The 10,325-nt window shown below is 39.5% G+C and overlaps 1 protein-coding gene across 1 annotated transcript in view; it reads left to right on the top strand.

Annotated features, from left to right (window-relative positions):
- Window positions 1-10,325, top strand: part of Ccdc171 (coiled-coil domain containing 171) — a 349,604-nt gene that overhangs the window by 53,751 nt on the left and 285,528 nt on the right. Inside the window, exon 6 of the mRNA XM_021161203.2 lies at window positions 571-717. Coding sequence (XP_021016862.1) covers window positions 571-717 — 147 coding nt within the window. The remainder of the gene's footprint in view (window positions 1-570; window positions 718-10,325) is intronic.

Raw genomic sequence — 10,325 nt, forward strand, 5'->3', positions numbered from 1 at the left:
ATGATTTTTAAGTTTAATTGGAATAAGACATAAAGCTATTTAAATAGAGAAGCTTCAGCTATTTTCTTTGCAAACCTGTTGGAAATTGAAGAGGAAATGAAACACAGCCATCTAGTGGTTCTAACGTGAAGAGCACTCGGCAATAGTTAAGTACCCTGTGCTCACAGTAATGTCTCTCAGAGGTCTACTAAGTGTTCAAGCTAATCAGCTCTTATCACACAAAGGGACATCGTCTTCCTAAAGACTCACACATATTAATGACAAGAGAAAGTGTATGTGACAGGTGAACTACAGCACTGCTGCACATACCCACAGAGGTCATTTGAGCTAGTGTGATATTCTAATGTCCCATACATAACGTTAGTTACAGTGTTTATTAATCACACTTACTAATTACAAAAGTTACATGTACATCCTGAGACACTGTGGAAAAGATGTAACTGTCTCCTACCTCTACAGGGTAACCCACTGTTATAACTGAAGCCCAGATTTTAATCTGTGCCTTCTGTATAGTAACTCTTAGTTACTAATAGCTTGCCAACTACTGAATCAAAGGGAATTACTTTCTAGGAGCAAGATAGTGCTGTGCAGAGTATGCAGAAAAAAGTGGAACAGCTAGAAGCAGAACACATGGACTGCTCTGACCTTCTACGGCGACAGACGAGCGAGCTTGAGTTTAGCACTCAAAGGGAGGAACGCCTGAGGAAAGAGTTTGAGGTATGGCTTACCAATTTTTTAAATTAAGATTTATTTATTGTTATATGTAAGGACACTGTAGCTGTCTTCAGACACACCAGAAGAGGGCATCAGATCTCATTACAGTTGGTTGTGAGCCACCCTGTGCTTTCTGGGATTTGAACTCACGACCTTCGGAAGAGCAGTCAGTGTTCTTAACCACTGAGCTATCTCTCCAGCCCTGGCTTACCAATTTTTATAAAGCTATGTGTTATTCGTGCAGTGACTTCAGATTAAAGGACATTGTAAGTCAGGGAAAATGGGGACTGCTTCAATTGTATATTTGGCTTCTTTGAGAATTTTATATCCCAATAAAGTATTTTTCATTTCCCTCTAAAATATACATTAAAATTTTACATTTATTTATTTACTTGTTTGGTGTGTGTGTGTGTGTGTGTGTGTGTGTGTGTATGTGTGTGTGTGTGTGTGTGTGTGTGTGTGTGTGTGTGAATCAGAGGTCAACTTGGAGGGAGTTAGTTCTCTCTTTCCATCCGTTGTGCTCTGGGGGATGAGACTGTCAGGCTCGGCAGCAAGTATGCTGACCTGCTGAGCCATCCTGCTGGCCCAGACTTGCTCATTGTGTTTCTCATGGGATATTTGGAAAGTTTAGAGATTCTTTACATGTTGAGGCTCAGAAGGCAAGCCTGGAGGAAGTTTGGTGTGTACAGCTCTTAGATGATTAGGATGCTTTAGTGACCTTTTTTATTTTTACATTGTAGAGGATTATACAGAGTCTTGCACGTGCTAGGCAAGGGCTTCTTACTAAGCTTTGTCCGCATTTCCATTTTAGACTGAGGTAGTTGTAGATTTGGCTGTGGTTTAAGAGATTCAAACAGGATTTGTTTACTTACTGGGTTATGAGAGGAAAAAATAATGTCAAAGATTTTTTAATGTTAACCACCAATAGTTTATAATTAATAATGCTTGTATGTGAGTATGTGTTAATTGAGGGTTCAAAATCAGGTCATCAGACTTGGTAGCAAGCACCTGCTGAGCTGTCTCCCTCTCTCCCTCTGCCTGCCTGTTAGTCCGTCTGTCTGTCTATCTATCTATCTATCTATAGATACAGGATTTTATACTCTAAACTAGGCTGGCTTAGAACTTACCATGAAGCCTACTGGTCTTGAACTCATGACAATCCTCTTACTGTATTCTCCTGTGTTTCAAGATTATAAGTACGTGCAACAGACTCTGCCATCAATGTTAAAGATTTTGACTTGAACAAATAGATGACTAGTGTTTCCATTTACTGAATGGGAGAGGTCAAGTCTGACTTGACTGTTAAATATCTGGATGGAGAGATCAGGCAGCCCCTTGAGTAGAAGTGCATGGGTTTTTGGGAATTTTACTGTAAGGATATAGAGATGCAACACAAGTTTTATTTGGAGGTTTTTAAAATACTGCAGTCCATAGGTCTTTGCATTTCTATAATTTCTCCCAAGAGCCATTTATTGATTTCTAGTATGGTTATAAGCTGCAAGAGGAATTGGTGTCCCACTCTGCATACTCGCCTTTGACTTAAGCCTGTGCATTTCTTTCCTTTTCTATTTAGTTCTTTGTCTCACCTCTGGTTTAGGTTTTTTCTCCAGAGGATGACTCTCGTGTGTGTGTGTGTGTGTGTGTGTGTGTGTGTGTGTGTGTGTATGTGTGAGGCAGTTAGGAAGGGACAGTTGTTTGTGGTAGGGGTGGATGCATAGAGCTCTGACTTTTCATATTGTTGATTAAAAGTTTTGAGATTTAATTTGCATATGGTAACTGTACCCATTTGAAGTGTACAAGTTACTGGTTGACAGTATTCACAGCACTGTACAATCATCACAGTCAACTGTGCAGTGTTTTCACTACCTCAGGGAGAAACTTGATCCTCACTAGACATTACTGTTCTATTTCTCAATCCTCGGGGCATAAGCAACTACTTATCCTCTTTCTCTTCTTCCTCTAGATAGTTCATGTACATGCAGTTGCAATATTTGGTCTTTGTGATTGACTTTTTCACCTAGCATACATAATGTGTGCAGTGTTTAGACATGTTATAGTTTATATCTTTATTCTGTTCTTCTTATGACTGAATGCTATTTCTTCAGACATAGCTTGTTGTATATGTTAGTTGATGGATATTTGTGTTATTTTCACATTTTTGCTAAGAGTAACAATGTTGTAATAAACATTTGTATCTACGTTTTATGAGGCTGTATGATCAGTTCTCTTGTGTGTTGTGAAGAGACACCATGATCACAATTTGTATAAAGGAAAACATTTAATTGGGGCTAGCCAACAGTTTCAGAGGTTCAGTTAATTATCATCATGGAGAGGAGCATGGCAGCACACAGGCAGACAACGGTGCTGGAGAAGGAGCTGAAAGTTCTATATCTTGATCCACAGACAGCAGATGACAAACTCCTCCAACAAGGCCCATACCTTCTGTAGCAAGGCCACATCTTTGTCATCTTCATCTTCTTCTTTTTTTTTTTGGCAATACAATGACTTTTTTTAAAAAACATTTTTTAATTGAATACTTTATTTGTTTCCATTTCAAATGTTATCCCCTTTCCCAGTTTCCCCTCTGCAAACTCCCTATTCCATCCGCCGTTACCCTGCTTCTATGAGGGTGCTCCTCCACCCACCCACCCACTCCCACCTCACCGCACTTGCATTTCTCTGCACTGGGGCATCAAGCCTTCACAAGATCAAGGGCCTCCCCTCCCATTGATATCAGATAAAGCCCCTTCAGCTCTTTCAGTCCTTCTCCTAATTCCTCCATTGGGGTCCCTATGTTAAGGCTGATGGTTGGCTGCGAGCATCCACATCTGTATCTGTCAGGATCTGGCAGAGCCTCTCAGGAGACAGCTGTATCAGGCTCCTGTCAGCAAGCACTTCTTGGCATCAGCAATAATGTGTGGGTTTGGTGTCTGCATGTGGGATGGATCCCTAGGTGTGGCAGTCTTTGGATGGCCTTTCCTTCAGTCTCTGCTCCACTCTTTGTCCCTGTATTTCCTTTAAACAGGAGCTGTTCTGGGTTAAAATTTTGGAGATGGCCCCATCCCTCAACCAGGAAGCCATGTCTAACCTCTGGATATGGTCTTGATAGGTTCTCCCTCCCCTTTGTGGGGTATTTCATCTAGTGTCATCCCCCAAGGGGTCCTGGGAGGCTCTTGCTTTCTTGGCATCTGGGACTTTCTGGTTGCTACCCCGAGTTCCCCATTGCTACACACTTCTGTTCAAATTCTTGACCCTTTGTACATTTCCTTCCTCCCATACCTGATTCTGCCTCTCTTTCCACCTTCCCATCCTCTCTTCCTCCCAAACCCCTCCCACCCTGTACTTCCCTTGATTATATTGTTCTCCCTTCTTAGTAGGACTGAAGCGTCCACTCTTTGGTCTTCCTTCCTCTTGAGCTTCATGTGATCCATGAGTTGTATTGTGGGTATTTCACGATCTTTGCCTAATACCCACTAATCAGTGAGTACGTATCATGTGTGTTCTTTTGTTACTGAGTTACCTCACAGGATGATATTTTCTAGATCCATTCATTTGCCTGTGAATTTTGTGAAGTCATTATTTTTAATAGCTGAGTAGTATTCCATTGTGTAAATGCACCACATTTTTTGTATCCATTCCTCTGTTGAGGGACATCTGGGTTGTTTCCAGCTCCTAGCTATTATAAACATGGCTGCTATGAACATAATGGAACATGTATCCTTGTTATACTTTGGAGCATCTTCTGGGTTTATGTCTAGGAGTGGCATAGCTGGGTCCTCAGATAGTACAATGTCCAACTTTCTGTGGAACTGCCAGACTACTTTCCAGAGTGGTTGTACCAGCTTGCAATCCCACCAGCAATAGAGGAGTGTTCTTCTTGCTCCACATCCTTGCCAGCATCTGCTGTCACCTGAGTTTTTGATCTTAGCCATTCTGTGAGGTGGAATCTCAGGGTTGTTTTGATTTGCATTTTCCTGATGATTAAGAATGTTGAACATTTTTTTCAGGTGCTTCTCAGCCATTCGGTATTCCTCGATTGAGAATTTTTTGTTTAGCTCTGAACCCCATTTTTAATGGGGTTATTTGAATTTCTGGAGTCCAGCTTCTTGAGCTCTTTATATATGTTGGATATTAGTCCCCTATCAGATTTAGGATTGGTAAAGATCCTGTATGTAGCAAAATGCTGGGTCCTGTTTATGTATTCAGTCTGTTAGTCTATGTCTTTTTATTGGGGAATTGAGACCATTGATTTGAAGAGGTATTGAGGAATAGTGATTGTTACTTCCTGTTATTTTTTTAAAAAATAAATCGTTATTTTTATTTATTTATTTATTTATTTGTTTGTTTATTTCAAGACAGGGTTTTTCTGTATAGTCCTAGCTGTCCTGGAATGACAGCACCTGAAACGTCTGAGTTCTGTGTCTGTCACTTCTGTGGCCTACTTACCTCATACTCCATTTTCTTTGGCCTTTAAACAGGGGCTCAAAAAAAAAAGTGATCCCCTAGGGAGCTGCTTGGCTTTCAGCACTGATTCAGGGGTGTCGGGGTTGCTGTCTTCTGCCTCCCCAGTGTGTAGATGGCCATTACTTCCCAGGTCCTATGTTTAAACCAATCCAAAAATTGCTTTTATGATATACATGCATTCTTTTGGACCTCTTCATCTTAAGAATTCTAGCTAATAACACCAGAACATGTGTGTGGTGGTTTGAATATGCTTGGCCCATGGGAAGTGGCACTATTAGAATGTGTGACCTTGCTGAAGTAGATGTAGCCTTGGAAGGAAGTGTGTCACTGTGGGGGTGGGCTTTGAGATCTCCGTGCTTAAGCTACTCCTAGTGGCTGCAAGCAGAACAGTTTCCTTCTGGCTCCCTGAGGATCAAAATGTAGAACTCTCAGCTCCTTCTCCAGCACCATGTCTGCCTGCATGCTGCCATGCTTCCTGCTATGACTATAATGGACTGAACCTCTGAACCTGTAAGGCAGCTCCAACTAAATGTTTTCCTTCATAAGAGTTGCCTTGGTCATGGTGTCTCTTCACAGCAATGAAACCCTAACTAAGATATCATGGTAACTTCCTGTTATGTATGTTTCATATTCCTAACAACAGTGCATTAGCTGATGGATTGCCTCACGTTTTCACCAGTCTTTAAGATGATAAACACCACAGTTAGTTTCATTTACTGTGAGGTCAAATATCCTGCCATGTACTTACTGGTCATTTCTGTATCCTTTTTTTTTTGTGAGAAATATGTCTAGTCCCATTTGCCAGTTTTAGAGTGAGTTATTTGTACCATACTAATAAAAGATGTGTATAATGTGTATAATGGAGAAACTGTAATGTGTGTATAATGGAGAAACTGGGTGTGGAATATCTACAAATTCTCTGTGGTAATGTGAAGCATGAACTTTGCAAAGATATAGTTACATGCTTACCAAAAGTGGAGTAATTTTTATATGGTTAAAGTGTGTATTTAAAAAAATCAGTATAGTATAAGAGAAGATGCTAATTTCAGTAAAAAAGAATTGGGTTTTATTCTAAGTAATACTTTAAAGTTATTGTTTTACTTGTGTTGAATATCTTTTCTGGCTAATACAGGCTATATAATGATATGTTTTTTTAAAAATTATCCCCCAATTTTTAAAAAGATTTATTTATTTATTTTATGTAAGTACATCATAGCTGTCTTCAGACACGCCAGAAGAGGAAGTCAGATCTCATTCAGGATGGTTGTGAGCCACCATGTGGTTGCTGGGATTTGAACTCAGGACCTTCTGAAGAACAGTCGGTGCTCTTAACCGCTGAGCCATCTCTCCAGCCCAGGAATTGGATATTTTTATAATTTTAAAACACTACGTGGTTTTATATAGCTTGTTGGAAAGGCTGATAATAGAGTTTCAGGATAGGCAAGGCTACACAGAGAAACAAAATAAAACAAAACAAAGCAAGCAAACAAACAAAGCCAGGTATAGTAGTCAGTGCTTTGGATGTTGGAATAAAGTCACTTGGATGGCCTTTACTGTATAGCTGTGATGCAGCATTAGACAGTAGCGGGCATCTTTGTGGTGGTAATTTAATCAATTAATTTAATAGCTAAAATTATCTATTTTTATGTGTATGACCATGTGCACCACATGCATGCCTGATACGCTTGGAGGTCAAAAGTGGGTCTTAGCTCCCCTGGAATTGGAGCTACTGATGTTTGTGAGCCACACATGGGTTCTGAGTCCTCTGCAGGAGCCACAGACCTACCTTTATTGGTGTTTGTACGTGCGTGTACCGCGCAGCATGTATAGAGGTCAGATGGCAACTTGTAAGATTTGTTCTTTCTTTCTCCCGTGTGTGTTCTTGGGCATTATTCTTTCTTGGCATCAAGAACCTTTACCTACTAAGTTCTTACTAACCCCATTGCTAGTTTTTTTCTTTTCAGACAGGTTTCTCTGTGTAGCCCTGGCTGTCCTGGAACTCACTATGTAGACCAGGCTGGCCTTGAACTCAGACATTCACCTGCCTCTTCCTCCCAAGTGCTGGGATTCAAGGCGTGTGTTACTAATTTTAAGCAAGTCAGTTTTGACTTACTGGAGAAAGAGTTTAATATCTAAACTTCAAGACATGTCTATGGGTAGTTCCATATTTATTTTTTTTCTCTGTAAAGTATTTAACTGCTCTGGTACCTATTGACTTATGTTAAGGGTCTAAAATTATTTCAGGCAATGTTATTTTTTTAATTATTGAAAATGTAAATTAATTTTATGTATGTATATATGTATTTCATATATGTATGCCTGGGTATTTGCTTTCATGTATGTTTATGTACCATATATGTGCCTAGTACCTGCAGAGGCCACAAGAGGGCCTCAGATTCCCAGGACTGAAGTCACAGACTATTGTGAGCTGCCACAAAGATACTAGGAATTGAACCCAGGTCTTCTAGAAGAGTAGCCAGCTAATTTTAGACTGATATGTGATTATTCTTAGTTAGTGGTATAGGTTTTTATTCCTATAATAAAATACATAACTGAAGTAGCTCTAGGGAGGGCTATTTATTTGGGGTTAGGGCTTGGGGTACAGTTCACCACGGCAGGGGGAGCAGTCAGGAAGAATAGGGCTTCCCCAGACCCAGTTCAAGGGGTTCTCTTGAAGCTCCCCCAGCCTCGCAGGGCAGTGTGGTCATCTGGGAACAACTTGTTTCTTTTTTCCATTTACTCATTTCCGTGCTGTGTGTTTGTGTGTAACTGAACTCGCCACAGCATGCATATGAGGTTCAGAAAGCAAGTACAGGAGACCACTCTTCCCTCCCACCATGTGGGTTCTGGGGATTGGTCGCTGATCACATGGCCTGGTGGCAAGCATCTTTACCTATGGGCCCATCTCTCTTGCCCCCTCCCCTCCAATTGTTATTTTTATTCTACTTATGAAAAGTGGATCAGGTGTCATCTGCTTATCTGTTATTTTTTACATTTAAATACCTTTAAGTTTTGTTTTATTTTGAAATGAATATATTAGCTGTGTGCCTCAATGGTGACACAATGAACAAGAAATTAAATTTCTAGAGAACATAGTTTGCTACTTTTATGTTCAATTTTGTAGACCATTACTAAGAATTCTAGCTTCTTAGATAATTATAAGTGGTATTTTAATAGAATTACAGCAAAATATCTAATGTTAAAGAAGTTTTCTAATATTTTAATTTAACAAAAACATTTTTAATATCAATAATACCCAGTTAAAGCATCTAATATAATGGATATTTAGCCTAGTGAATGGTTTAAATTTTGGTGAATATTTTAAGTTAAATTAATTAAGTTTTTGTGATCATTTTCTAATAGTTATGTTGTATGAAGGAGGTTTCTTATGTGCCTGGACAAAAAAGTATTTATGTACACATTCATATACATAGCAGAATATATTTGTAAAATGCTATACCATTGTTTGACTTTGTCATTGTAGTATGGATCGATGGTTTCTTAGATTAAAAAAACAAACTCCCTGTTCAATTTTACAAATGTGGTGCTAGATACTGTTGAACCAAGGGAAAAACGAACTGGAAAAAAGAATGTCTGTGGCTTTTGTAAACCTCGTTGTAATAAGGAGAGTTTATTATCGTGGGAAATAAATCTTAACTCAATAAAAAAGAGACAAGGGAAGATGCAAACCCAATTCTGAGAGGACGGAAGGGGCTCTTGAAGATTGCAGGGGAGGGCAGCTGCCTGCAAATGAATGCTGAATTGCTTCTGTCAGTCACGTCCTGTAGGAGCACAGCACAGGGGAGTAGCCTTAGGAACTAAACGCCTGCCCCTCTGGAGGGGGAGGGAAGGGAGAGTGTTCTTGCTTGTCCTCCTGCCCACGAGGGTGGCCTTGTAAGTCCATCTCATCTCGTTAAGCCTTCCTGCATCTGTCATCAGCACGCACGTACTGATTGCCAGGTATAAAGAGGCAAATGACAAAGGACTTGATGTGTGGTCATATTTGTAAGTATACATTTAAACTCAATAGGTCATATTCCTAATGGATTCTGAAGTTCGAAATGCATTAAAAATTTGTAAAATACTGTACTTGCTGAAGAAAAGGTAAAGGCAATTAAATATTCTAATGACACTTATTTATCTGTTCACTATTTATTTATATGTCATGGGTGTCCTCACATATGTGTGCCATGGTGTACGTGTGGAGCAGAGGACAGTGACAGTAGTTTATTCTCTCCCTCTACTTTAGGGTCCTGAGATCAAAGTTAGTTCCTTAGGCTTGGCAGCAAAGGTAAAGGCAGTTTAAAAAGAAGTTAAGTTAGTAGTACCACACTGAATCCTAGAACACATCAAAACGATCATCCATCATGACCAAGTAGGCTTCATCCCAGGGATGCAGAGATGGTTTAATATACAGAAATCCATCAATGTAATCCACTGTATAAACAAACTCAAAGACAAAAACCACATGATCATCTCATTAGATGCTGAGAAAGCTTTTGACAAAATCCAGCACCCCTTCATGATAAAAGTCTTGGAAAGAGCAGGAGTTTAAGGCCCATACCTAAACAAAATAAAGTCAATATACAGAAAATCAGTAGCCAAAATTAAAGTAAATGGAGAGAAGCTGGAAGAAATCCAACTAAAATCAGGGACTAGACAAGGATGCCCACTTTCTCCCTCCTATTCATTATAGTACTTGAAGTTCTAGCCAGAGCAATTCAACAACAAAAGGAGATCAAGGGGATACAAATTGGAAAGGAAGAAGTCAAAATATCACTATTTGCAGATGATATGATAGTATATAGAAGTGACCCTAAAAATTCCACCAGAAAAATCCTAAGCCTGATAAACACTTCAGTGAAGTAGCTGGATATAAAATTAACTCAAATCAGTGGCCTTTCTCTACACAAAGGATAAACAGGCTGAGAAAGAAATTAGGGAAACAACACCCTTCTCAACAGTATAAAATATCTTGGCGTGACTCTAACTAAGGAAGTGAAAGATCTGTATAATAAAAACTTCAAGTCTCTGAAGAAAGAAATTGAAGATCTCAGAAGATGGAAAGATCTCCCATGCTCATGGACTGGCAGGATAAATATAGTAAAAATGGCTATCTTGCCAAAAGCAATCTACAGATTCAATGC

This window comes from Mus caroli, chromosome 4, assembly GCF_900094665.2.
Source record: "Mus caroli chromosome 4, CAROLI_EIJ_v1.1, whole genome shotgun sequence".
Lineage (NCBI taxonomy): Eukaryota > Metazoa > Chordata > Mammalia > Rodentia > Muridae > Mus > Mus caroli.